At 42.7% G+C, this 27,980-nt stretch overlaps 1 protein-coding gene across 1 annotated transcript in view; it reads right to left on the bottom strand.

Annotated features, from left to right (window-relative positions):
* Positions 1 to 11,176: 11,176 nt before the first annotated feature.
* Positions 11,177 to 27,980, bottom strand: part of HTRA1 (HtrA serine peptidase 1) — a 31,346-nt gene continuing 14,542 nt past the window's right edge. The window contains exons 3-9 of the mRNA XM_056494896.1: positions 27,441 to 27,645; positions 18,395 to 18,589; positions 17,069 to 17,101; positions 15,943 to 16,057; positions 15,665 to 15,722; positions 14,216 to 14,311; positions 11,177 to 11,903 (exon numbers count right to left, since the gene is read on the bottom strand). Coding sequence (XP_056350871.1) covers positions 11,735 to 11,903; positions 14,216 to 14,311; positions 15,665 to 15,722; positions 15,943 to 16,057; positions 17,069 to 17,101; positions 18,395 to 18,589; positions 27,441 to 27,645 — 871 coding nt within the window. The 3' untranslated portion in view covers positions 11,177 to 11,734. The remainder of the gene's footprint in view (positions 11,904 to 14,215; positions 14,312 to 15,664; positions 15,723 to 15,942; positions 16,058 to 17,068; positions 17,102 to 18,394; positions 18,590 to 27,440; positions 27,646 to 27,980) is intronic.

Here is a 27,980-nt window from a genome sequence, read left to right as displayed (position 1 = left end):
CTGATCAGCAAACAAATTACTTCTCAGAAACTCAGGAACAGGTTTCTTGTGCCTCCTGAACCATGCAATGCAACAGTCCTGGACAGCCAATGACCAAACTCAACCTCACACAGCACAGGAGAGCCAAAAGAAGATAAAAAGGAGAAAGGAGGCACAAACTCCATTGTGAGAATGGGGCGGGGGGGGGGGGGGAAGGAGAGGATTAGTTTGACATGCAAACAATTTGTTGACTCTGTAAACATGGGGAGACTTTTATTCTCATGGTTTTGCAAGGCAGGTGGAAGAAGTCCATTCTTTTGGAGGGACTGGAGGAAGTAAGGGGTGTGGGTTGGTAAACACATTGGGGCAGCTGTTGAAGATCTGGGGAGAAGAAAGAAAAACAAAACCAGACTAAAACCATTCAAAAGTCAATGAAAATTGCTACTATTTGAACACAAAAAGAGAACGTGTGAGACAACCCTGAGCTCAGGGTGACTGGTCCACACAGCTCCCAATGGTATTCACCACTGCATGGCCATCCCACTCCAGGACTGGCATTCTCTGTGTGGAGCCCAGCCCTTGGTTCCTCAGTTAAAAAAGGAAGTGTGGTGGATTGCCTTTGGCAAGACACCAACCCAGTCCCTCTCTCATTCTCCCTCCTCCGGAGGGCAGGAGGAGAAAAAAAGGTAAAGAAGTTCATGGGTTGAGATAGGGACAGGGAAATCACTTATTGCCACTTCAAATACAGATTTAGCTTATAGAAAAATATCTTGATTGCCAATTAAAATAGAATTGTGTAGCAAGAAACACAGTTAACTTAAACAACACCTTCCCCACTCCCTCTTTTGCCAGGCTCAAGGTCACCTCTTCACTCCACTCCTGTACCTTCCCCCTTGGCACAGGGGGACCATGGTCAGCCTGTGGCAGTTTGTCACTGCTGCTCTGCCCTCCTCACCCTCTTCATGCTCCATTGTGGGTCCTTCCCCTGGGCTGCAGTCCTTCAGCATAAACCAGCAGGTTATCCTTCAGGATAACCCAGCATCAGCTCTCCATGGCCACAGCTCCTTCAGGAAATGTCCTCTTGCTCCAGCACAGGGGCCTCCGTGGATTGTGGGGACATCTCAGGTCTGGCACAAGGAGAACCTCCTCCATCTCCTCTAACTTTGGTATTCTCAGAGCTGTTCCTCATGTTTTCTACCCCAAATCCTCATTTCCTGCAAAGATTTTTGTACTTAAATACAGCTGAAGAATTAAATACAGTTGAGCCATGCCCTGAGGTGGGACTGTTGCAGAGCTGGCTGGAGCACAGCAGAGCACCAGAGCTGCTGGGTCAGGAGTCAAGACACCAGCTGGCACCTGTTAAACCACCCCCTCCATTTAATTTCATTTGCTTCATTTGCAGTGGTCACTACCCTGACATTGCAGAAAAAACATCAAAGAACCAGCAGCAAAATGGTGCTCTGGTACTGACCTGGTTTTTTTTGCACAAAAAGACCTTCCTTCCCACCAGGTGGGATGGCTGATGGAGAGGGGGATTTTCTTGACTCTTGGCTCATTTAACCAGAGTGGGAACCCGGTTGATGAGAGTGTGTGAAAACAGTTTCAGTTTGTATCCATGCTTGCTTTAAAAGTCAACTATGCAACGAAATGCTTGTCCTTTGGATGGGAGAAAGGATGCAAGTTGTTCACACTTTTTTACTAATAGCTATAATCAGTCATTAACTTCTCCAAATTCAATTGATACCACAGCTTCTATTGTAGCATCAGTGATGCTTCTCCCCTACTACAGGGCATGGCAAGGGCCAGGAAGCAGGTACCAATCACTCATCTAAGCTGAAATAGCCTCCATGCTTCCCTACTCCCTGTCCACTCTCCCCATCTGTTCACTTCCCTTGCACCTCTGCCCTAAGCTCTGTTTGCACAAGTGGCACCAAAGCAAATTATAAGGCAGGAATGGTTTCATTGCATCAGAAAAACCAAGATTTATGATTTAGCTATGTTTGCTTGGGATGGGGAAGATTAAATGATTTAATCTGATACTGGACACAGCCTTGCTGCCTGCTGTGGGAACACCAGTTCCCTCCTGATAAACCCTCCTACCATCCCTCTGCTGCCCTTGGTTCCATTTCTCACTGGCCATTAAGTTACAAATGTGTTCTTTAAGTACAGTGCTGCATCTGGCAAGGAGAGAAAACAGGGTCCAACTGACTTTCCCTGCAGAGGGCTTGCTGGCACTGCTCAGTCCCTGTCATCTCCCTGCTTGTCTCAGCCCTACAGCCCTTCCACTGATCCTCCAGAGATTCCCTCTGCATCCCTGCAGCTTTCCTTCAGTTCTCCTGCTGTTCTTGTTGTACAGCTGTGCCTTCACCATGGATGTCTAAGTGCCCATGCACAGCTGGAACAGAACCAATTAAAGATCTAGATTGCAAGGTACCAACAGAGAAATCACCTCTGCAGACAAACACACAGACACTGAGGGGTCCGTGGGGGGTCTCCTCTCTTCATTCCTCTTGAACCCTCTCTCTCTTGGCTTGCTGCTCCTTTCCCAGCCCCCTCCCCTCTGCTCCCCTCCTGTGTCCCTCATCCCCTAGAGGAATGACAGTCAGATCCACACCAGCAGCTCCCAGGAGGGCACAGAGTGTTTGTCCAAACAACTCGTGCCCGGTGAGTTACGGGTGAGAGCATCCAGCTAAGCAGGTGGGGACTGATCTCCGTGAGAGCCAAGAGCTGTATAAGGAAATAATTTTATTGTTCTTATGATACTAAGGATCTATGACATTTCAGAGCAGTAACCATATTCCAGCCAGGTGCAGAGTTGAAAAATAGGAAGAAAAAAGGCTCAGCACAAATTCAGGCTGAATTCAGTAAAGAATTTCATTTGATCAAAATAATAAAGTGTAAAAAATTTCTATTCTGAACCTGTCATAACAATATGTTTCAAATAAAGTCATAGAAAATTGAGTCAATCTATTATTTAAAGCTTGAAGGACCTGAGAACCTGAGACACAGCTCCTCTGAGTCACTGAAAGATTGCAGCTGAACCATTTATTAGGCAACTAGCTCTGCTATTTTTTAATTGCTCTCCCATTTTTGGAAGAGATGTTGAACTGTTCAGAAGTGAGGGGACTTGGGATTACTTGGGAAAAGTGCTAGGCAGATGAAAGGACACTTGTGCCTTGTCTCATTTTGTGTTCCTGTTGGTTGCATCTCATCTGCTTCCAACACTCCTCCCTCTCCCAGACCTCCACTGGCTCCAACCAACACCAACTAATGAAAACCAACCTCTTTGAATGCAACAAGATTTGTTTATCAAATATAAGTATGAAGAACAGAAATCTTTCACCTTACAGCAAGGGGACATCTTGCAAAACAGGAACTCTTTGATCTCTGTTTGCTTCCTGGTAGCAAATACCCCAATATTTTACACACCATATCAGAGTACAAGATATTCCTTTGTATGAACATAAAGTCCTTAAATCAACACTCTCAGGCCTGCAGTTGTGTAGCTAGTTAAAGGGTCAATGGCAATGGAAATATAAATGAAAAATATAATTTTTGAGAATATCCTAGTCATTAGGATGTCTTAGTACTGCAACAGAGACAATAATGAGACCCAGAGTAGGGACTAGGACTGAGGTTTCCACACTTTTAAACATTTAAAATTGCAGAAACTGCTCCTTCCCCTGCAATTCTCTGTGCCTGGCACCACAGAGGTAGAAGCAGAGACCTCTCACACCCTGGCCAGCTGGTAATCAAGTGTTTAGGTTGTTTTCTGGGATGAGATTGATGGATTTGACCTGGCCTATTTCTTTGCTGAACAAAATCACTCTCAAGCCATTTTAAGATGGGAGCCACCCATGCTCAGAGAGAAAACAGATTCTTTCCTGTCCTAAGTACCCTCATCTGATGTCTGCCACCATTTCAGACCTTTTGGACAAAGGTTGCTAAATGTCTGAGCCCCAATAATGAAATTTAAATACCTCCAAGGTTTGTGGCAACTGATGCCAGCAAGAGGTAAGGGAAGGGCAGTTCAGCTTCCCTCCATCCCAGATCTCCCTTGGATCTTGCCTTCTGTTTGTTGAACAAATTTGATCTCTTACCCAACAAACAGCAGAGGCTGAAAAATGCACTGCTGTGATTTGCAGGAGGAGGGTGGGTCTGAATGATTTTATTGTTTGCTAAACCAAGAAAGGAAAACAATTAGTGGAATGATCCATTAAACCACAATCCCATGAATTTCCCTGAAGAGTAAAAACGTTGTCATAAACTTAAGGATAACCAGAAGCTCTTGACAGCTATCACAGCTCAAAAATTTGCATTTACTTGCAACTAAGAACTCCAGACCCAAAGTTGGTCTTAATGCTTACAACCTGTCATGAGCTCCTTCACCCCCCAAAATGCTAAAACATTTTGTTTTGTCATTAAATAAAGTTTAACACTGCTATCAAACAAATATTGACAGTCTTCCCACATGGTTTCTTACCCAGTGCATAATGAAACAGTGCTATGTATTATTAGCACATACTTTTGCCTATACAGTTTGGCCAACTTCCTAGATAATCCATCCCACCTGGTTTTGAATTTAGGACAATGGTTCCATTAATTCAGCTGGGCTGATCACTGCTGCTTATAAACTTTTCAGTTCTGCCTCCTTTTATCAATATGACTTTGTTTAATTGCACCAAACACTTCTGCTACCCTGACAAAATAAGACCACAGCCTAAAAAAATGTCAAAGCTGAGGACATTTGTATTAAAAAGGAGAGAGACAGTATCCATAAAATCATTTATAAGACAAAAAGGACAGCACAAAAATGTCCTACATGATGGGAACAGCTCTTTGACCAGCACAGACAAAGGACTGAGTTCTGTGAAGGCAAAATTGACTCCCAACACCAGATTCAGAAATTCAGTCATTTGAGGCACTCTCCCACCCAGAGAAACCCAAGTGCTCACAAAGCCATGGCTGACCAGCCACAGCTGAGTGAGCTCCCTGCTGAGGGACCAGCCTGGAGCCACAGCTGCAGCCTGGCACTGAAGCTCCCAGTGGAGACAGCCCCAGCTCCCCACTCCTGCCCTTCCACAGGAGGTTTGGGATCACATCCAGACTCCTTTCTCTGCCATTTCCCATTCCTTGCTCTTCAGAGCCACTGCCCAGTGTCTGGAAATCATTTTCTGTGGCCATTGTTTCAAATAAAACAATTCTATTTCTTTGTTGGGGCAGGCTCTCCTGGAAGCACAATTTCCCTGCTGTGGCTGAGGTTTGGCAGGGATCTGATACAGAAACAGAAAATGCCCTGAAGCAGATCCCAAACAGATTGCAAGGCTGCAAGAATTGCAATCTCCACTTTATAAAATACATTTGGGCAGCCCATCACAATAATGAAGTGTCAGGCAAAACTTGGAGGCAAAAATCCTCTCAGAAAACCACGTTTCTTGTCAACACCCAGCCCTGCCACCTTCCTCAGTGCACCAGCCATCTGTTCAGCATCCTGCTGAACTGCTTCACTTTCAGTGACACCTGGAACAGCAGGGCACCTTTTCCACATTGCCATTCAAGATCTCCCACAGAATGGCTCAAACAACAGAACAAGGAAAAATTCCTATGATAATAAACACAAAGCTGTCTCACTCCTGTAAGCTCAGTGCTGTCTGTCTGTCTTGTTGGCTTTCTGAGCAGTGCCCACTTCCACAGGAGAACACAAATATGCTTCTCTTGGGCATGGGCTCACCACAGAAATCCTGTATTAGTCCTTCTGAGTCCCTGTTGCCCAGGAGAAATGCAAAGAAAATAGTCTTAGAGAAACGAATTTCCAGAGATCAGATTTTAATGTGGGCATCCCGAAAACCAGAAGTTAACCTCTTTGTTCAAAATATCAATAATTTTGTTAAATGCAAATGTTTGGCAGGTTGCTGTATTTTTTCTCCTGTAGTGAGTGCAACTTTCAGGTTTTAGTAATGACAACATCATTAATGTAATACATTTTGTGTATGTCATTTTGGATTATATTTGAATGTAATGAATAATGGTTGATTCTAAAGAGCAGGATTTACAATCACATAAAATAAGTGGTTAATAGCATGTTACAGTCACTTTAAAGTAGTATTGAATTTAGGAAAAGATTTCCCTGTGGTGACACCTGGATATGATGACATCTGGATTGAGGTAGATGGATTAACAAACCCTTTCAATTTTAGGAATTTTTAAGCAAGTCTGAAGCACTTCAGTGATGAAGATGAGAAAATACATGATGTCTTATTCAATCTTCAGGCTGCAATTTCAAACCCTCCCAGACTGAAACCAGAGCTAAAAAATGAATACAACCCTATATAACATCACTCCATGCTAGTTACAGATAAATGAACTGCTGTATCTTCTGAGTCTCCAGAAGAGCAGATTTACTCTCCATATGGCTGCAAGTGATTCCCTGTCAGGCTGGGCACCTCAAAAAGGATCTGGACCAAAGAAAAAGATGTGTCCAGTAATGAGGACAAGGATAGAAAATGTGACCTGAGATAGAAAGAGAATAAAACAATCACTGAGGACAATTGTCCTCTGTCTTCAGAGGTGTTGTGACAAGAGTGGAGCTGCAGTGTCCAGTATTTGGGTAACAAAGCAAATGACACCTCTGTGGGCAGAGACAGTGTTGAGCAGAGACCTTTGGCTTTTAACTGCAAAGGAAGAAAAATACTGCTCTGTTCTTCAGGCAATGAAGCAAGCTGAGCAGAGGAAGCCCTTTGCAGGAGTGAAACGGTTTGCAATGTCCCTCACTGCACAGGCTGGAACTGATCCCAGGGGAGCTTTTCCTTTTGCACAGCCCTACTTTCTCTGTGGAAGTGCTTTTTCATTAAACAAACAAACACAAAAACCCTTTAGCTGAGGAAAAATAGAAGCAAAACTATTAGACTGCAAAACAAAACCAAGATGAGTGCCATAGCTTCAGGATGTCATTATCCTTTACCTAGCTGGTTATGTAAAATAACACTTCCATGGTTGTAAACCCCTCTCTGTTACCTCAATAAAATATTCATCTCCCACTAACCACATGGGTGAAATGAAGCATTCTTTTGCCAATTCCTCTTCAAAAGAAATGCTTCCTTTCAGGATCCCGACCTCCAAATCAAATGTTGACTGAGATGTGAGGAAATGTACATTTATTCTTCTGTTAATACAGTTGGGTTTTATCACAGGTTTGTTTTTTACCAGAGTGACAGCTAGAGCTCCTTTTCTCTTATATTTGCCTGTTTCTAGTTGATTTGCAGGTTGGTGGGTTGATTTCTTTTTCCTACAAGTACAAAGAATTTAAACCAGTCACAGCATGCTGAAACATTCTAGTTTTCCAAATCAGACAGTCGACTCTCCTTCCTTGCCAAACACATGAACTTACCAGAAGACAAGATGCAGACAAAATCCCCTTTTCCTTGCCAGGACTGCCCAGCTCCTTGGAAGATTGGAATCAACTTTTATGAGAGCAACTTTCAGCACTTCTTTCTGAGCAGACACTAAGTTCAGACTTACACAGACATCTGCTTTTCCCCCTGCATCCTCTCCTCCTGCAGGAGGTCACACACAGTGTCCCAAATCGGTGACACATCCAGAAACAGCTTCCACAGAGGTTGGGGATGAGTTTTGAGCCTCAATTCGCCCTCTCGTGGACTTACCTGTGACAGGTTCTTATGAACAGCTTGTCCAAGCAGCTGTGGCTGCCCCTGGATCCCTGGCAGTGCCCAAGGCCAGGCTGGATGGGGTGTGGAGCACCCTGAGACAGTGTAAGGAGTCCCTGCCTGTGGGACTAGATGGTCTTTAAGGTGCCTTCCAACCCAAGTCACTCTGATTCTATGAAAAAAAACTATTTTTCCTGGAGGGCTGCAGCTGTGGAGTCAGACCTGAGGGCTGCTGCTTCTCTCTCAGCTTCCAGGGACTTTGGGAAAGGGCTTGTCCAGGCAGACACAGCAAATCCTACAGTCACTGCATGGACACAGCCTAAATCACAGCTTTCTCAGTCAAAGCACCTCACAAATGTATTTCCTCTCTGGAGGGGTGGTCTGCACCATTAAGGAAGATTGCACTGCACTACTGTTAACACAGTCCATCTCCCTCAAATATCCACATGTCAAACTTTCTGAAAATCACTGTGGTCTCTGCATAAACACTGAACAGAAAAGGAATGACCAGAAAAAATATTTAATTTTATTCTCCAGCATGTTATGCAGTATTTCCAATCTTCTAAAGTGAAGTCTTTACCACATTAAGTAAATTTGACTCGTATGCTTTAGCTCTGACTCATTTTCCTTCTAATCAGTTGCTAATTATTACCCACTTCCTCAGAAAGTTTATGGGGACAGATGCTGCAGTACCATGACTACTAAACAAAACCCTGAAAATTGGAGGAAAACTTCCCAGCAGATGTAGATAGTTTAAATTGGGGAGGTGCTTTGTTAGTTTCTTTCTCTACTTTCTCTGCCCAAATAGTCAATTTACATATGCACTGGTTTTAGCAGTGATTTTATGCAATAAACAATCCTTAACTGATCAAGTTATTCCACATTTACAGAGGAATGGCACAAAGAGGCTGAACTGGCTGAAATCCTGGGGTCAGAGTGTCCAGCTCTGACTTCCCTGCCAGCATCTTGCACAAGAGATGGGGTTTGGGGGATGAGAGGACCTGAAAAGGACTCACAGTGATCTCCCATCACACAGAACTGAATTCTCACTGCACTCATCATTCTGTGCTCTGAATTGGTGAATTCTACCTTCATCACTTCTATTTCTCCTGGGTATTTGCAGCTGCAGTTTTAATCAGTTTAATATATAATCAGTACAGTTAGTTCTGCAGTACTTTTCTGATATACAATAACAATCTGTATATAATCTAATCATGCCTTACTTAAAGATGTAGTTTTAAAAATATCCTCAGCTACCTTAACATGAATACAAAATAGTTCTAGGTAAGGAGGGGGATGGGAAAAGAAAAAAAGAAGTCCTCTGGCAATGAAATGACAGGATTTTAGTTCTTGGCATCTAAGCCACAGAAACCAGACAATTGTTAGTCATGACCATGTTTTATAGCTCAAGACCTTTCCCTTATGGAATAAGTGAACCTGCATTTCAAAACTACCTCCAAGTGTAGCACACGTAGACATCTACTCAGCATCACACACACAACTCCAGTTTCCATTTCAGATGTTCCAAGACACTGAAAATCAAGCCAGAATGTCCAATTTCCCTGATACAGAATCCAACACTTCATAAAATTTCCAGGAAACTGATTTATGCAAACTGTGTCAATGCTACTCTGTACAAAGAATTTTCAATTGCAGTTTGGAAAGAACTGTCTGCTGAAGCAACAAAGAATAGAATAGATCTATAACCCCATAATATATAAAAAATACATGGTAATTAATTGTATTAAAGAAAAAACTTTGCTTCCACATCTCTGCTTGTCAGTAATCTTACTTCAGATACTTAAAAACCATTTAGGGAATACTTTGATTATAAGAAACCATTTGAGTAGCTGCATGGATGGATACCACAAAAGCAAATTCTAAACATTTTCCATATGATATTCATGTGGTTACCAATATCTATTCCACAGAAAATAATTGCAAATTAAGAAAAGGTAAATCAGAAAACCAATTTCAAAGTGAATGGCTGCAATATGAGACCATCTCAAATCCTACTGGATGGAGCTCAGGGCTAGAATTCTGGTCAAATATTTCACTAATCCCAGTGACCCAGAAAAACCATTTACAGAATTTCACTTGCTTCTTTCCTAATACCCACACAAAGAAAATTAATGAGTTTGCATATTAAGAGACCACAACAACAAGCAATAGGAGAAAGAGAATCAATCAACTCTGCAAATTGTGCAAGCTCTTGTTTTGAAATAAAAAGGCAGATGAAAAATAACTTCTGCTTTAAACACAATTTCCTGGCTCTGAGGCTTTAGTTTAATTTTTGCTAGTTGGGTTAGGTGGAATGCTAGAGAAGGCAGGTGGTTTTTAAAATTATTTTTGCTGAGAGCTGTATGTAGGACAATGTGCTGCACATGGCACAAATGGACTGCAAAACACAACACCACTCCAACAGGAAGCTGCAAGATCATTCTTTGCATCTTTGGGGCCAGAAAGTGCTGCAGAGTGTCAGTGCTTGGCACTGCAGTGTTTTGGCAGATTTTCACATGTGTGATTTAGCACAGCCATGGCACAAGCTGGTAATGAGGTGTTCCATCCTGTCAGGAGTCAATGCTGGACTGAAAGGTACACTGCAAATAATCCTTGCTAATTAATGTGTAAATTTACAGTGACCCAGGTGAGTAAGGGCAGGCACAGAGGAAACAGAGGCTCCTCAAATCAGGATAAACTGAAACAGAACTGAAATACAGCTGGGAGGAGAAGGAGCACTGTCAGGGATCCAGCTCTAGAGGATTTTTTACTGCATTTGTGTGAAATACAGTTCTTCCTTTGAAAATCATGAACTGCCATCTACCCAGCTGGAGAGGTTTACTAAAACATTATTTTTCTAAAAGAGCCTGTTTAGCAATGATAATCACCAAAACTTGTCTACAGCCCTTGGATTTATTCTCTGAAATACGTTTCCACAGAGGAAAGAGAAGGCTGCTTAGCCTATTGTTCACCCAGTGAGTAATTACCTTGTAATTAAGTGTAGTTGATTGTTCTCCTTCACAGCAAGACAAACCCACTCACCACCTCCAAATTTCAAGGGCATCAACAAACATATATATAAAGATTAATGCCTGTTAGAGGAATGCCAAATATCCCAGAGTCAAAACCAGGTCCATACACACACCAGCACTCCAGATTTGCATAAACCAGGCCTGTTTCAAAGAGCTTAAAGCCAGACCTAAATGGTTACAGACAGCCTAATATCTGAACCAGAATGGTGTGGGATCTGTGATCCACCATGTGGCAATTTCTAGAGTGGGCAAACAGATTCCAGGCATTGTAATTAAAACAGCGAGGAAAATGCATTAACATCTGGAAGACATAGGCGATGTGACAAATTCAACCCAGCCTTGCTGAGAACTGATGCACAAAAGCACAAATTCAAGGCACATACTGAAAATAAGCCATTAAATGATGATTAAAAGGAGACCACCAGGACATCCTCCCAAGCAGCTGTTACATTTAAAGAAAACCACTCCAAAGGGGAGGCAAAATGAGTCACTCACAAGAAGTACTGTTGAATTCTTTTAATAACACTAGGAAAATATCATAGTATTAAAGTCCTGCACGGGATCCTCGGGAGGTTATTTGGGTTGGGATTCCTTTTGTGTTTATAAACCAAACTTTATTTCCCAATTGTTTTTTCTTTTAAGCCGACTACTCCTTTACAATGGCATTTCCAGTTCAAACACAGCTAACCTATAAATACCTGAATGCCACAACACACATTGTGTGCGTGGGTTTTGTTTTGTTGAAGTCTGAGCGGAAATGATGGGAAATCTACTCAACACAGGGCAGCAAACACTGATCCGTTAAGCGGGGGATGTAAAAGCCAGTAAAGAATACATTGCATACATGATACAGAAGGAAAAAAATTATCATCTGGAGTATGTGAAATTACACTGATTTTGCACCTTAAACCTAGTAGAAGTTATTCTGTTGGCCAATACTAATCCACTGAACAAGCAGAATGTTGGTCAGAAGTCTAACGTTTCCTGTACCAGCACAGAGAGAATAGAAGCAGTCCATTGCTGTTAAAAGAAAACATGAAATCCAGCTCATGTTTCTGGTTAGGGATCGATTTCTTCGGGAACTACTGTTAACATCACATCTTCGTTGCCCCTGCGCACAACCATGTGCAACGTACTGTCCTTTTTAATAATGTCACTGACATCACTGGCTGAGCTTATCGACTGTCCATTGATGCTTATAATCACATCGTTGTCCTTCAGGCCACCACTGAAAGCACAAAGCAGCAATGTGTTATTAGAATTGCAGTTTTATTTTCAGGGAGGAAAATAAAAGGTCCCTGCGTTATTTCGTATTTCCCACCCAACAGCAGCTGTGCAGACGTGGCAGGAATGAGAAAAGCAATCAGGATTTATGAAGCAGTGAAGATTACAATAAAGGGCAGAAACCTCAGGATCTGATGGATGGACTGTCTTCAAAGGAATTTGCTATTGCAAATAGCAATTAATTCTGCAATAAAGTTCCTAGGTGTTGAATCTGCCTCCTGAAATAATTGCAACAAATCAGATTCATTTTAGAGAGATTTCCCAAGCTTTTGTTCCTGAATACATGAGAAGCAGCCTGAGTGGCACTGTGTGCTGACAAGGAATTTCAGTCCCTGTTCTCCATACAGAGCTTACTGGCAGCCACTTCACCCACCCTTCATGTTTTAAACCTGAGCAGAGTAACACATGTAGCTATCTAGTCTGGTCACCAAAAATCAAGAGTGTCCCTCCTCTGCTGCCCATAGCAGCCAAAATCCCTTTTTCTGATCTCAAGATCTGAACCTTTCAGACTCAAAGCAAGATGGGGCAGACCCAGGGCTGTGTCTCTCCCCAGGCTGGAGCTGCTGCCAGCACCCAGAAATGGCTGGTGAGGGATGCCACAGACCACAACATCTTGCCCAGTCTTGCACAACGATCTGGCTCCAAGTTATGGAAAAATTAACCAAGACAGATCAGACATGATTCAGCCCTTCACAAGCATAATCCTTCACAAAACCACAGACCTCTTCCACCCACAGAAGGCGCCTGACACGAGTGTCTCCTGCAAGCAGGATGCCCTTGGCCAACGTTTGCACCAAATCTGGTCACCTACAGAAGGCATGGCTCAAAGCATGTTCCTGGAGGAAGTCATTGCATGGCTTTTCATGCAGCCTCCACATTTGACTCACAGCCAGCATGGATCACCCCAGCTCTGCTCCAGTGCCCCACCAGCACATCTCTGTGCTGGAGAGATCAGCAGAAGGAAACCCCTGGGAAAGGGAACTGGGAGTGGGGGCACAGAGCCAACATGGGCTGCATTTCAGCTGCCAGGCCAGCCTGTGGATGGAGCACCTTGATTTGGGTCTGCCCACATTAGAAGGTTACACTGCCTCACATTTCCTCTCCCTCTCTAAAGTCCCTCTCCCACTCTCTGCTATTGCCAGAAATGGCTTTTCTGCAGCTTCAGGCTGAACCTGAACACCAAGGCAGCAATTCCAGCCCCACACTGAAGCAGCAAATCATTCCTACACATTCCTCCACATTACAGACACTCACCAATGCTCTCCCTGCAAGGATCATCCACAAACATAGCAGTAGTTCAGAGAGCACACTGGACATTTATCACTATTTATCTCACACCCAAACTGCCAAAAATACACCATCCAACCACCCCTGCAGTCTTCCTAAGAGGTAATGTGTGCCTGCCCCAAGCAGCCTTCTGCCTACATGCCTTTGGTGCCACATAAGCCTCTTTGCTGCCACAAAGATTTACTCCTCTCTTAAATGATGGCTAGTTTCAGAGAATGAATAAGGTTTCCCATTTCCTGCCCTGGATTACTGAGCAGTTTCCTATCAAGCAAACCCTGAGAGGAAAGTGTCTCCAGCAAAAGGCAGCCAGACCAGTGCCAGTGACCACAGCCCAGCTGCCAGGCTTCAGCCAGACATGGCACCAGCCAGCAGGGCAGTGTCTGAGCAAATACTGACTAATAGGAAGAAAAAAAATCAGTTGCCCAAACCCAAAAGCCCTTCCAGTAATGTGACTGCTGACAAAGCTCTCCCATGGACGAGTGCCTGCTGCCAAGAGAGGGTTTCATCCCCAGGGTGTGCCAGGGGAGCTGGTGGGTTTGGCCAGTGCTGAGCTGGACATTTCTTCCAAGGTGGACCCAAAGCTTCTCTCTCTCTCTCCTGCAGAGTGACCAGTGGGGCCATGCAGGAACAAAAGTTTTATTCAGCACTGGCATTGGTACAACACATGCCTTGGAAGCAGCTGCTGAGAAAAAGGAAAAAGGAGTTTTCACACCCCCTGAATCCCTGCCTTTGGGCCTGGAAGGCTGACAGGGCTTCCCTGCAATACCCTGATAGAGTTACAATATTGCCCATGGGGGACCAGGCTGAAACCACAAACCCATTTCCAGAATGCAAGCTAATAGCAATCAGATGGTCATAACCTTGTTAATTTAGCATAATGAAGAAAGCCAGTAAAGCAGGGAAAAGTCTCCAATCGTTACCCCCTTAAGTCAGTGGCAGTGGTTTTGAGAAAAAAGTGCTTCAACCTACGCTTCAGCTGGTGTTTCTGGAATAACTTCAATGACATAGGCCCCAGAGACAACATCAGGGAAGTCTTTATGGCGATCCTTCAGCTCTCTAGCTTTGCTGAAAAATGAAGAAATAGCAAAAAAAATATTTTGTCAAGACAGGAAAAAACCCCCCCACGCATTTTACTGAAGTCACTTAATAACCATGAGCTGAGGTGTTTTACACACATTGGCAAAGTCACTTCAGCATTCCTTTTAACCCTTAGATGTGTATTTCAGGAATTATTACACTTTTTGCATGCATGCAGCTTTTGAATGTCTGTTTCTGGTAAAGGCAATAATTTCAATAGATACAGACAATCAGAATTAAAACATTCCAAAGCTTTAGAACTAGCAGATCATAGAAACACAGAATGCTTTGGGTTGGAAGGGACCTTAAACCCTATTCAGTCCCCACCCTACCATGGCAGGGACACCTCCCAGTGTCCCAGGCTGCTCCAAGCCCCAGTGTCCAACCTGGGCACTTCCAGGGATGGGGCACCCACAGCTGCTCTGGGCACCCTGTGCCAGGGCCTGCCCACCCTCACAGGGAAGATTTTTTTCCCTAATTTCTCATCTAAACCCACTCTCTGTCAGTTTGAAGCCATTCCCCCCTGTCCTGTCACTCCAGGCCCTTGGTGAATAGTCCCTCTCCATCTTTCTACAGGCTCCCTTCAGGTACTGGAAGGTTTCAGTCAGGTCAAGCCCAAAGCTGCTCCTTTCCTGGCTGAACAATCCCAATTCTGTCAGTTCTTCCTCATGGGAGAAGTGCTCAATCCTTCTGGTCATCCTTGGGGCTTTCAGGTCCATGACCTTCCTGTGCTGAGGACCCCAGAGATGGATGCAAATTCCAGGTGGGATCTCCCCAGAGCAGATTAGAGGGACAGAATCACCTCCTGCAATCCTGAACATCTAAAAAACCCCAACCCCAAGTGTTTCAGTGCTTTGTTCTACCTGTGGATCCTGCACAAGGGAAAACTTCTGTTATTTTTAACATTGGCATTTCCTGCTCATGAGTCTCATAGTCTGAGCATGAATAAGCAAGTCCACACAAAAGCTTCAGTTGACATTAAGTGAATTGTTTAATGAAAATAATTTTATAGAAATGGAAATAAACACGTAGCTGACGTAAGCCATGAAAACATACAACAACATGGATATAACCCCAGGACAAAGTCACAGCCACTAGCTACTCTCTTCTGAAGCATTAAGGAGAAGAAAAAGCCAGGAGTTGTTTAAGAACTAGCTCATAGGAGAGTCCCACCACGTGGCAGACGCAGAGGAGAAGGTGACAAGGACTGGCTGCAGGTTGTCACCAGCACAGACACAGGGTGCTGGCTCAGACCTCCTGGGAGCTGCTGCACATCGTCAGCTTGATCCAAAGGCATGCAGAGAATGCTCCAGAAAGGTGAGGAGCACCTGGGTTACTTACCTGGGGGTTAGGGACATCATTCGTATGCCAATGTATTTCTTTTTGGTCACAGCTTTTCCTACAAAAAGGAAAACAGGTTGTGATCAGTTGTCCTGACAAAAAGAGCCTCAGACTGTTGGGTTTCTGGTTTATCACTGTTTTCACAGAATCACAGAATGGTTTGGGTTGGAAGGGACCTTAAATGTCAAATATTTCCAGCCCCTTGTATGGGCAGTGGTGCCACCCCTAGACCAGGTTATTTTCATGTTTTCCTCTTTCAGAGCAGTGAAGCACAGTACCTTTAGCTTGTCTGTCATGGGATTCAGTTAGGAACTTCTTTATTTTATCAGATGGGATAGCAAAGGAGATGCCTGCTGTAACTTTTAACGTGTTAATGCCAATGACTTCACCATCCTGGAGAAATAAAAAAAACCATTATCAGCAAATATGGAATGCCTCAAAGAGAAATGGATCATTTCTTCCAAGCAGTCTCTAAGACAAATTCACACATTCTGCAGCTAATCTGGGTTTATTTCAGCCAGCACCACATAAAGCATGGCACTGACTGCTCCTGAGCCACTATTACATAATAACATAAAGAAAAATACAGTTTGCCAAAATCAAAAATTTTCCTGGCAACGTAACTCCAAGAGCTTTGGATGAAACATCTCTGATGTCATGTCTTTTAAAACCTCAGCAGTTTCTTTCTCTGGTTCATCCCAGATAAAAACTGTCTAACTACAGGTTTCTTTAAAGTGAAGACTAAGTATGACTGAATGTGTGCTGTGAATTGGGTGGAAAAAAATTGCCAAATCTCCTCCAAGGCAGAAACTCTGAGTAGTTCTGAGTTTCAGTCTGTGCTGTGCCTCCTGAGAGCAGCCCCACATATCCCCAGGAGACCTGAGAGCTCTCACACAGTTTTGCAACCTGTTCATTCTGCAATATTAGCTAATAAACCATAATATCCTAAAAGTATATGGAATTTTTGGTGTGATTCAAAATGAAAGGGTAGATACATTTTAGAAATATTTAGCTGAGTTTCAGTGTGCAAAAGAAAAGAGTTGACAGCTGCAGGATAAATAGCAAGGGCAAACACCTCACTGTAAAATGTGTTTTTCCCTTTTTGCAAGGCTTCAGCAAAAAAAAAAAAAAACAACCCAAAAACATTACACTTGCTTGAAACTATGCAAACCATAAATATCCTAAATATTAAAATCCAAATGTAGCCTTCAGCCAACATAAACACAGACAACTGATTAGTAAGAACCATGTGAATTTTGTATAGTCAGCCAGATATCAAAAGCTCCCAATCACATATCTGGTGGGGAGAGTTTGCTTTTTTCTTGGTTTGGGTGGGGTATTTTGTTATTTTTTAAATTAAAAAGTAGTTAGCTTGACACTAAACAAACTTAGAGAAACTCTTACCAGATTTACCAGGGGTCCTCCAGAGTTCCCATACTGAAAATAAACATAAGTTAAGAACACATTTTAATATTTACCTCTTAATTTGTTGCAAGCAGAATATAAAAGAAATTCTTGAAATATTTCTATAGCACTGTTTCCATTGTCTATTAAATACATGTAATAGAACATTCTTAAACAGCCAAACCCATAAACTTCACTTTAACATCACCCATTTTAGCTGAGCTTTGCAAATACTTAGATTTTTCTTCTCCTGCCAGAGTAAGTTAAGAAAGCCAAGGTTTTCCTTTTGTTTTCTTAGTGCCACACTAGAAACTGAGAAGATTTTAGGGCAGCTCTGGGAGCTGTTAGTGAAGATTTCTTATGAGGCCAAGATTTGAAGTACAAAAACTATTGTTTTGCCTTAATGCAGAAACAAACTTGAATCCTTAAACTAAGCTTGGCTCCTTTGTCAGAAAACAAGATGGATTTCGAAAAGCTGTTTATTTGCCAGAGAATATTGCCTCCTCCCTTGCAATCTGCAAGGATTTTGAAGTGGAGGCAGATATTGTGCCTGGTGTGGTTCCTTGGGGGGGTTTTAAGTAACAACCAAGTGCTGCTGTGGTGCAGATGTCCAGAATTTAAACAGAGAGAAATGCTCCCTGCTCCTAAGAACAGCACCACAGGAGGAATTTTCAGAGGATGTGCTGGAGGATGCTGGATCCCAGAAACCTGGGGTTTTTGAGCTTTCTGTGCTGTCAGGCACTGACCCCTTGGAGAACACTGCTTTTAACTGAGGCCTTGGAGAAGGCTTCCAAATTTGAGTGATGAATTTAAAATCACAGGTGTGTAGTGAAATAGAAGTGTGTGCTTTCACAAGGTGAAGGGTTTTAAATTTGAAGGTTTTATAGTGTAATAATAGGTATGGGACAATATGGAGGATTTTGGACATTGTTCATCTTCTTCTTCATGGGTTTCAGGCTGTAGTTTCTGGTTGGACAGTTAGTGCTACACTGAGGGTCTTGGGTTATTAGGCTAAAAGTATAAATAATATATGTGTTCATTCTCTATTGGACTGTTTAGCTTTAAGAGACCTTGTAGCAGCTGCATCTCCATTTTCCTCACTTCTAGCAGGTAGCTGGAAATGCTGCTGAAGGCTCTGTACTTTTGCTAAGATTTAATAAACAACCAAGCCCGAACACGAGTAAATCCATTTCCATTGTGTATTTGTTAATCCTGGCTCTGAGTGAAGGCAGAGGAGACTGAGACCAAGCACTAATGGAGTGGTGCAAAGCTCCCAGGCTGTCAGAGAGGAAAGCAGGGGCTGGGGGCAGCAGAGGAGGGACATACATTGATGATGGCATCAGTCTGGATGTAGTCCATGTCCGAGTTGCGCAGCCCCAGCTCCTTCCCCCCGCGCTGCGTGGTGCTCACTATGCCCGTGGTCACCGTGTTCTGCAGGGAAAAGGGGCTCCCAATGGCCACCACAAACTCCCCTGGCCTCAGGTCTGCAGACTGACCCAGCAGAAGGACTGGCAATTTACCCTGCAAATAAAAATAGAACAGGAAAGGAAATTCAGACGTTAAGACGCTGCTCCGCTGGCAGAACAAATGTTACGGAGGGATGAATTCGTTCACAGGGCAGAGAGAAAGAGAGGCTTTATCCCTCAGGGGGTTTGCTTGCTCTCTTTTCTTTGAGTGTTTCTGTGGGTTGGTACAGAAACATCCCAGTGAGTTTCTGCACTGCAGTGTGGGCTCTTTACACTGGAGAACTTTTTCCACAACAGGTACCCATTAAATCAAGAACAATTAAAAGACCAAAGGCATATTTGTGCTCTGCTGTACAAAGCAAACATCTGATGATACTAGAAATGAGCCACTTCCAACACTTCTTGAAATAATTAGCCAACAGCTGCTGAAGTAAAAATATGATATTGTTTGAGAGTGAACACTAAAGAATCATGAAAGCAACAGCCCAAGAGTTTTGCACATGCATGTGTACAGTTAAAAGCATTTTATATTCTCACAAGACACCAGCTAATGCTTCATCTTACTTTCTTTTAATGAAGTATCTCATCTAAATAATTATATTGCCTACTACATGTAGTGATGTCTTCCTCTGATGATGTTAGGATTTAAAGACCTTATATGTTTTTTCTGTTATGACAGTAGAGGATACCATTATATTTTCCTTTCAAGATCTTATCTCTAAACATATTAAATATCACATAGTTGAAGACATTCCCACTAAAACATTCTTAAAATCCAGCAAACACTGTGTTGTACAGCAATTAAAAATAAAAAAGGGAGGGAAGGTTGGATCCACACACCCTTTCCAATGAATCAAGGGTGTTCTGAAACAGATCATACTTCAAATAAATACTTTTGTTTGGATTCATCACCTGCCTGTACAATAAACATTGAGTGCCATTTCTCCCTTTCTTCACACTTTTAAAAGTCAACCTCTACACTTACAGTAACATGACATGTTTTTAAATATTTTTGTTTTATCTGTTGTCTAAATGATCCTGACCCTCCCCAGGTAATTTAACCATGTATTTAATCATGTCACTAGACTATTTCTATTAGCATCAATGAACCTGGACATGTATAAATACAGGTTTAGACTTTGGAATTTGGAAGATTAGGTTACTGAACCCAAAAATCAAAACAGAATTCTGGAGGCATTTTATCTTTTGCTTGGCAATGCTAACTTGAACCTAGCTTTCCTCCAAGCTTGACCTACTTCAAAATTTTAAGTTTTGGCAAAAAGAGAAATACTGCATGTTTAATTTGGAAACTTATTGCTGTCTCCTAAGGGGTTTTGCTATGAGCAGTTTGAAAGATTGACTCAATAAATCATCCATAGGGACAAAAAGTCAGTGTTATAAACTAACCCAAGTTCCCACCACTTTGTATTCTTCACCTACAGTTTATTTCAAATATCCTAATACAATGCCTGCAAAGCAAAAGGCAAAAAATAGTGGCATCAGTTATCACTATAGGCTGGTGCAAATACAGAAGTTATAAAGTTTAACAAGACAGGCCTTGTGTATTCTTTATCCAGCTTTGTGACAATCCCACCAGGGAAGTTTTACTCAGATGAGCAGATTGTTTCAATAAAATTCATTGCCAGCTCCCAGAGAGGATAAGATGCTTCATGGAAACTTATCTTTCAGTCTCCAGACAGCAAGAAAATAATTAAACCAACTTGTGAACTGGAAGAGCAACAGAATAAGCAGCACAGAAAGCAGAAAGCATTTCCATGTCTAGTTACATTTCAGAGGAAAGTTATCACAACGAGCAAAGCCCTACTAATTAATAATAATGACAAAATGCAGCTCTTATCAGTGCCACAGCCACAGATAAACCCAGCCACAGCTGGATCCAGCAGCTCTGCCTGGTTTCCCCATGGCAGAGAAGCAGGACCAGGGAACCAGGCAGTTGTGATGAGCTGTGCTGTGTGCAGCACAAACAGCCCCATGTGGGGATTGTTTGGATACAGGGAGCACCCTGGCCCTTCCTCCTCTGACCAGATGCTCTTCAGCTTACGTAGCACGTGTTTGCAAGCTGTCATTGCTCAAAACCAGCATCTTTTTTTGGCACTGCTTTTCCTTCTTGAAAAAAAAAAAAAAAGGAAACAGAAGACAAAAAGTGTTTGTATCCTAGTGCACTGAACAGGGATAGTTTGCACAGAAAGAGGACATTTATCAGCAAATGAAACATAGACAAGCAAAATAAAGCAGAATACTTCTTATATTTCATTAACAGGAAAAAAAAAAAAAAAAAAAAAAAAAAAAAAAGACTGGTGTACAAAGTTAAAAGATTTATACAGAGTTCCAGAGTTGTAACAACAGTCACAAAGCCAAAATTGCATCTGGCAGCAGAGAGAAAGCACAGGAACGTTCTGTGACTAATGCAATTCTGATTGTGCTGAGTTTTCAGGGCTGTGCCTATACTAGCCAGGCTTCAGTTCAAGCTCTGATGCTCTATGGATTGGCTGCAGGTCACCCCTGTGATTCAACATGCCTTCTGGAAAGTCTGGCTAACCTTTCCCTTGCTAGAAACAAAAATCCATTGCAAAAACCTCCTTGTCCTGCACATATTATGAAAACATGTCCTGTATTCCTTGTGACTTCATGGTGTGGGGCAGAACTGACAGCACTGCATGGAAATGGTTTAGTGCCCCTTCTAAACAATGCCATGAACAATTGGTTATGATGAATATATGTGTTGTCATGGCTTTAAATGTGGGAGGTTCTCTCTAAAACATTGCCATGCTCAGTATTAAATTTTCCATTATAAAAAAAACCAAAACAAACTCTTTATTTACATTGTACACGTGGTTTTGAAATGAACCAGTATAAAACCTAACAACTCCTGTGGTGGAGTGGGAAAAACACCCTTCTGCAGCCCCCAAGGGGAGCCCTGGCAGTGCCAGGCAGCACTGTGGTGTCAGAACACCTTCTCTGTGCCCTCACACCCTTCCACTGGCAAGCTCATCCCAAGGAAATTAAGGAATCCTGGTAAACTGAGTGTGAGTTTAGGGCCCTTAATAACTATACTTAATAAATGTGCATTCTTCAATTTTTACATAATGTCTGGTGGCCTTCAGGGTGACATAAGCACCACTCCAACTCGTGATTCTGCTGCTTTAACTACAGCTATGCCACAGCAGTTAATTTAAAGTGCCAGGCAAAGGACCATGCCTTGCAGCACATCCAGCAGGGAGCCAGGAACACCCAGCACCCAAACCCAGCTCTCCCAGTGACTCACTGCATGGCCTTGGGCAACATATAATATCTTTTTTACCCCTGTTTTTTTCAACTCTTCCTTTGATGAAGCCTTGGGGCTCTGCTGGATCCATGTTTACTCCATAAAACAAATCTGCAGGCAGGCATTCTGCAAGCACACAGAAATAGGACTAAACATGCAAACCCCTAAGTGGCACATGACTCACTGTTTACACCCAGCCAGACAAGGAGCCATTAATTAGGGTTAATATTTTAAGCCTTTCCCATCCCAAAGGGCTTCAGACATTTTTATATATGGATTTGACTCAAACCCTGGGTAAACACAACTCCCACGACAAGGAGGGCTGCACACCACAAGAAATGGTTCCATCCAACAATAGGACACAGCTATTGTGGCACAAGAGGAGAGGTAAAGATCAGCATCAACAGCCAGAAGGACTCAGAGAAACATGGAATCATTGAGGTTGGAAAAGATCTCTGAAATTATCAAGTCCAACCACTAAGCCGTGTCCCCAAGTGCTGCATCCACATGGCTTTTAAATCCCTCCAGGGATGGGGATTTCAGCCTTTCTATGAAGAAATTTGTCCCAATATCCACGCTGAGCCTCCCCTGCCCTGAGGCCGTTCTCTTCCTCCTGTCCCTGTTCCTTGGAGCAGATCCCAAATCCCCCCGGCTGTCCCCTCCTGTCAGGGAGTTGTGCAGAGCCACAAGGTCCCCTTGATGCTGCTTTTCTCCAGGCTGAGCCCCTTTCCCAGCTCCCAGCCCCTTCCCAGCTCCATTCCTTTCCCTGGACACACTCCAGCCCATCAATGTCCCTCTTGTCATGAAGGACCCAGAACTGGACACAGGATTCAAGGTGCAGCCCCAGCAGGGCCAGCACAGATGTTCACACAGATGTTCACCTGGTGTCCTTTAACAGCTTAGCTTGGGTCAGGTAAAATAAGTGAAATCTGAACAAAACAGCTCCAAAACTAAAAGAGGAAGAAGCACAAAACCACCATCAGGCACAGCCAGTGCCACAGAGAGATGGAAACCGAGAGACAGCCAGCCATAAGCAGGAGGTGTTTTGGTTTGAACCTTTTCAACCATGAAATAAGTGAATGTGTCTCTGTGCTGGCACAGAAAGCAAGTAAATCCCTCCTCTGTTCTGTAATCCCCTTCATTTGTGGATGGAAAGTCAGGAATTTGCAGGAAGCACTTTGCAGTTCAATACACGGCTGAAGAGGAGACAAAAGCTCTGAGTTCAATTTGTGTTAACCAGCTACAGATCTCCTTCATGCTTTTTATTTTTAGGTGGGAAAGGCACAGATGCTGGTATGGAGCACTAATTCAGCTGTAACTGTAACTCTGGCAAAACATGTAACTGTCCTGGGAATTGCATTTCTGTTCTGACTAATGAAACTATTCAACTTTCAGAATACGTTATGGCAAAATGAAAACACCAGTCACGAGCATATAAAAATATATAATATCATCTACAACCTAGAAACTGCTTGTCAGAGAGCCAAAGAAAACAAAAAACCCAGGCTGAACACATTACAAGCCTCCAAAAGTATTTCATCTATAGTTAGAAAAGCAAAACTGAGTCTCCTTATCTAAATATGGAGCATGGGAAGCTTGCAGAAAAAAAAAAAGAAAAGGATGAAGTGTTGTTTTGATACACCACCAGGTTTTCAACTGCCTGGCAAGATATTGCTGTTCTCCCTTAAAAATAAAATACAAATGAAATTACAATTAAATAAAATTAAAATAGTAATTAAAAAAAATGCTGATGCTGACAGACCCACCCTGGAGATGTGTTTTGCTTCATGGGAAGCTGGACCAGCACATTGTACCCACAGTGAGGGCTACTAGAAGCTGAAGATGGCAGGAAACCACTGCTGCCTAAATTGATGAATAAACAGGAGTTAAGATCCAAGCTTTTTACAAGCTATTTCATTTCAATGGGTCCTGAAGACTTCTGGAAGCAATATGAGTGTTTCCTCAGGCTCTCCAGAGGAAGCAACGTATTACCCAGCAACAGATTTCAAAGTGAAAGAGCATTTTAGAAAAGCCACTTACATCTGGTATCCAAGTAGTTTGTTTTTTCAAAATGTGGGCTATTAAAATATTGATGCATAAACAGGGAAGTTTGCTTTCCTGCCTCCTCCAGTTTGTACACACTGGGGGAAAAAAGCAAATCCCCTCTGACCACAAAGATACAGACACTCACTGCCTCAGGAAACCACCAGGGGAACGAGGGCAGAAGGTCTTGTTGATTTAAATGTGTCAAACTGTTTATTAATAAGATGCAGGAGAAACCTTAAGCTGAAGGTTTCAGCTGAAGGGCTGAAATGCCACCACAAATTAGAGATGGGTCACAACCCCACTGCTGCTGCACCATGCAGATGCCAAATCCTGTCTGGGAAAAAGAGCCAGGAACTGGCCACAGTGAGGAACAAAAGTCTTCAGGACCTGGCCTGTGTTCCATGTGTGATTTCAGAGTCAGTGTCTCATGGCTGGTTTTTAAGCACGTAGAAAGAAGGAACACCTCAAAATAAAACCATTCACTGTGCTCCTCCCTTCAGTGCCAAACCACAGACATCATTTTTGTGGACAGAGCTCCATTTCCAGGGCTGAAAAGGGTCTCCAGGCAAAAGCCACCTCTACCTTCCTCTACTTTAGCCTTCCAGTTTCCATTTGAGTCGGGCTGTTTTATAATTCTGCCCCTGTTAACCCTGACATTGTCCTTTAAAGCACCCTGAGATCTCCTCCCCTCCTGCTGGTGTTTATTTCCCAGCAGCTGTATCACACATTCTGATTTAACAAGGTAGTTATTTGCCTTGAGATGAATCCCACAATCCAGCTCTGCCAGCAAAAGAGCATCTGCTCCCCTTGGGGTGTTGTGCAATAGTTTTGATGGGTTTCACACTCGCTGCAGGATCACACGTGCCACACACGACAGATTTATTGATTTCACCAGTCCCTGCCTGTGCTGCCAAAATCCAATTTTTTCTAGGGAAGTCGTATAAATTCTGCATGTTCATATCTAAATTGTCTGCAACTGCACTGTTCCTTTCTAGTGCTGTGGTGTCCTCCTTGCATTTGGAAGGATGTTTAGATTGGATTCATGGCTACCACACTGATTCCAATCTTACTTCCTGCTTTCAACACTCCAGCAAACTGCTCTGTGTCACCACAGACACGAGAAACACTGTTGCTCTCTTTTATAGACTGTAAAAACAAGAACATTTTAGGACTGGAACAACTGCTCCAGGGTTTCTGTTCCTCATTGACTGCAAGATGTTTTTCCACAGAGAAGAATTTAATCAGGGGAATGGTTCATCCTTGCTGGTGCCCAGATTTTACCACCCTCCTTCATTTCCTATTGCACTCAGCAAAGCCAAATTAGCTCTAGTAATGTCTTTGACCAGATGTTCACACCTTAAGAGGAAAACAGCATCCAGGCTGCTGCAAAATCTGAGCAGCTTTAGGAAAAACAGCTGACAGCCTGATGCCACACTTCAAGCCCAGCTCTGTTCCTAACCACAGAGCATTCTTCACCCTTCAGATCCTGCCTTAACATGCCACACAAAAAAAAAAAAAAAAAAAAAAAGAAAAAACCCTCCTGCATCTTTGATGTCACCTTCAAGTAATTTATTCCAATTTAAGAACTTCACCTCTTACTTCAGAAAAATTCTTGAGGATGGTTTTCATGCCATATCCAGATTTTTAAGGGGTCATTTGTACCATCTTGTTGACTTCTCTAGCTAGCAAATACCTTTCAAATTCAACAAATTATTTCCCCTGTGATTTTAAAGTCTTTTATGCATCTGAATGACTGCAAGGCATTCCAGTACAAAAATAAAAGCTCAAACACTGAACCTGAAAGGATAAATAAAGTGTCCCATGAAAGTTCAGTCTGAGAATCAATTTCTCAGCTGACCACGTTTTAATTTTAACTTTTTTTTTTTTTGTGAACACATAAAATGTTTGTTTTAATTCTCAAATGCAAAGCAACACCTGTGAACAGAGGTGCCTCAGGCCTCACCTTGGACTGGGATTTCCCAGTGCCATGTTACCAAAGCTGGCTGGAAGTCTGGGTCTCCCATCCCATTAAATTTTCCCCCAGTCTTCTCAAAATTATCCTGAGCTGCATGGGGGAGGCCAGGAGGAGAGCACCACCCAAGGCACTGGGTTGTACAGCTGATAAGGTGCTTCCAAGGGCAGGCCAGACCAATTCCAGCCCTGCTGAGCACTGGTTCCCACCACAAGCTCATCTCTGTTTTCCAAGCTGCTTCCCAGGGCAGCTAGGAGCCATTTCCTCAGGGTGGAAAATACCATTCAAGCCCACATCTGCTCCTTTCCTAAACCTCAAACTGATGCATCAGATCAGCTCAGTGTCTCCTCTCTGGCTGCCACCTCTCTTCTCTGAAGTTCAGCTTCCTGCTGCTCCAAGTTCTCTCCTTCTCACCACATCTGCTCTCCCCACCACGTTGTGCTTCCAATTTTAAAGCACTTTTCCAGCTGCCCTTCACTCCCTGCTCCATCCTGCTCATCCTAATGCTGCCAGTGCTGGGGGGATCTTTCCCTTTGCTTTTTACTTCTTTTGCTTATTTTAAGATAAAAATAAGAAAATAAGCGACACCATGAAAACAGAGAAAAAACAACACAGCAAAAACATTGTTGGTGCTCTTTGGTTTTTCTGCCTGATTGCTGTTCAGAAGCTTTTGAAAAAGAAAATAACTTTTAAATTATAAAGGTGGCAGGGGAGCAGCAGGAGCAGTTTGTACATCAGGTCATCCAAAAGTTCTGCTTCAGGCGTCTGACTTAGTCATGAACTCTGGCACAAACACTTCTGACCACACTGGGGAATAGGTCTGAACTAAAGATCTACACATTTCTGAGCCATGTGTTTCAAATGAAGCATTCCTGCCCGTTCAACTTGGAGGTCATTAACTGACAGACCAAAGGAGGGGAGCCAACACAGCAGCACCCCAAACAGCCACCTTCAGCTCACTGCATCTCCATTTCCTCCCAGTATTCCACTTGCTTGTGTGCAGAAGCTCCTGACAGCTTTTCTGCTGTGGCAGGAGGCACAATTACACTGACAGAGGAACATTTGATATGGAGGAAGATCATAGATGGGAAACTGCTCAGAAAACCACTTGCAGTGTAAGAGCATCTTTCTAAGCTGGCTTTAATTTCCATGTTCAAGATGCTCCCCAAGATATTTTCCATTTTAGTACCTACATCAGCAAAGGACAAATGCATATTCTAAAAGCCATTTGTGACTTCAATATAGGCACTCAAGACAGAGTAGCACAAGCAAAACATCCCCATTTCTTTTCTGAGACAGAGTTATATCAGATAAAGTGTGTGCAAACCAGTCAGCAAACTGGGATGTTGTTTTTTATTTTGAGGATGCATTAAAAAGTGCTATGTAATACTTTCACTGCACGGAGAGGTGACAAAATTAACCACTGCCACTTACAAACCTGGCTTTTAAAAACATGTATCCATGTAGCTCATATATTCTCAACAACCTAGCTCAGCTTGTTTTAAACAGCTTGTTTTTCCCTTCAAACCTGAAAATTGGTACCAGTTTTTAGAAAGGAGGATGTTGAAGAGGAATAAGATGTGCCTTGCTTTAATGACTTACCTGAGAATCTATTTTAATTAGTGCAATGTCAGATTTTTCATCAACATCTTTAATTTTGGCTTCATAAGTCTCCCCGTTCTTCAGCTCCACCTTCACCCTGTTCTTGTTGGTGACCACGTGGGCATTGGTCACTATCAGCCCATCTTCAGAGACAATGAACCCCGAGCCACTGGCCACAGGAACCTCCCTCTTGGAAAAAGGAAGTCTAAAAGACAAAAGAAATAAAACATTTATTGCTGCAAAAAAGCTGAAAGGTTTTTGCAGTCATTCATTTCAAGTAACACACAGCCAAAAGGAGTTTGGTGAGTTTGAATGTTTTCAGATATCTGCTGTTACTCTCATGAAGAAGATAAAGCACATCCATTAGTTGAACTAATTTTTTCTTTCCATGACTCTTAAATTATCCTTAATTCTTAAGCATGACAAATATTTATTATCTCAAAACCTCTTTGCTATTTCATATCATCAATCAACATTTGTCATGCTGGCAGCTGTTTTCAAGAATTAAAAAAAAAAAAAAAAGAAATCAAGATTGGGCAT

Source organism: Oenanthe melanoleuca, chromosome 6 (assembly GCF_029582105.1).
Source record: "Oenanthe melanoleuca isolate GR-GAL-2019-014 chromosome 6, OMel1.0, whole genome shotgun sequence".
Taxonomy (NCBI): domain Eukaryota; kingdom Metazoa; phylum Chordata; class Aves; order Passeriformes; family Muscicapidae; genus Oenanthe; species Oenanthe melanoleuca.
The sequence above is the reverse complement of the archived record's forward strand: the minus strand, read 5'-3'. Positions and strand labels throughout refer to the sequence as shown.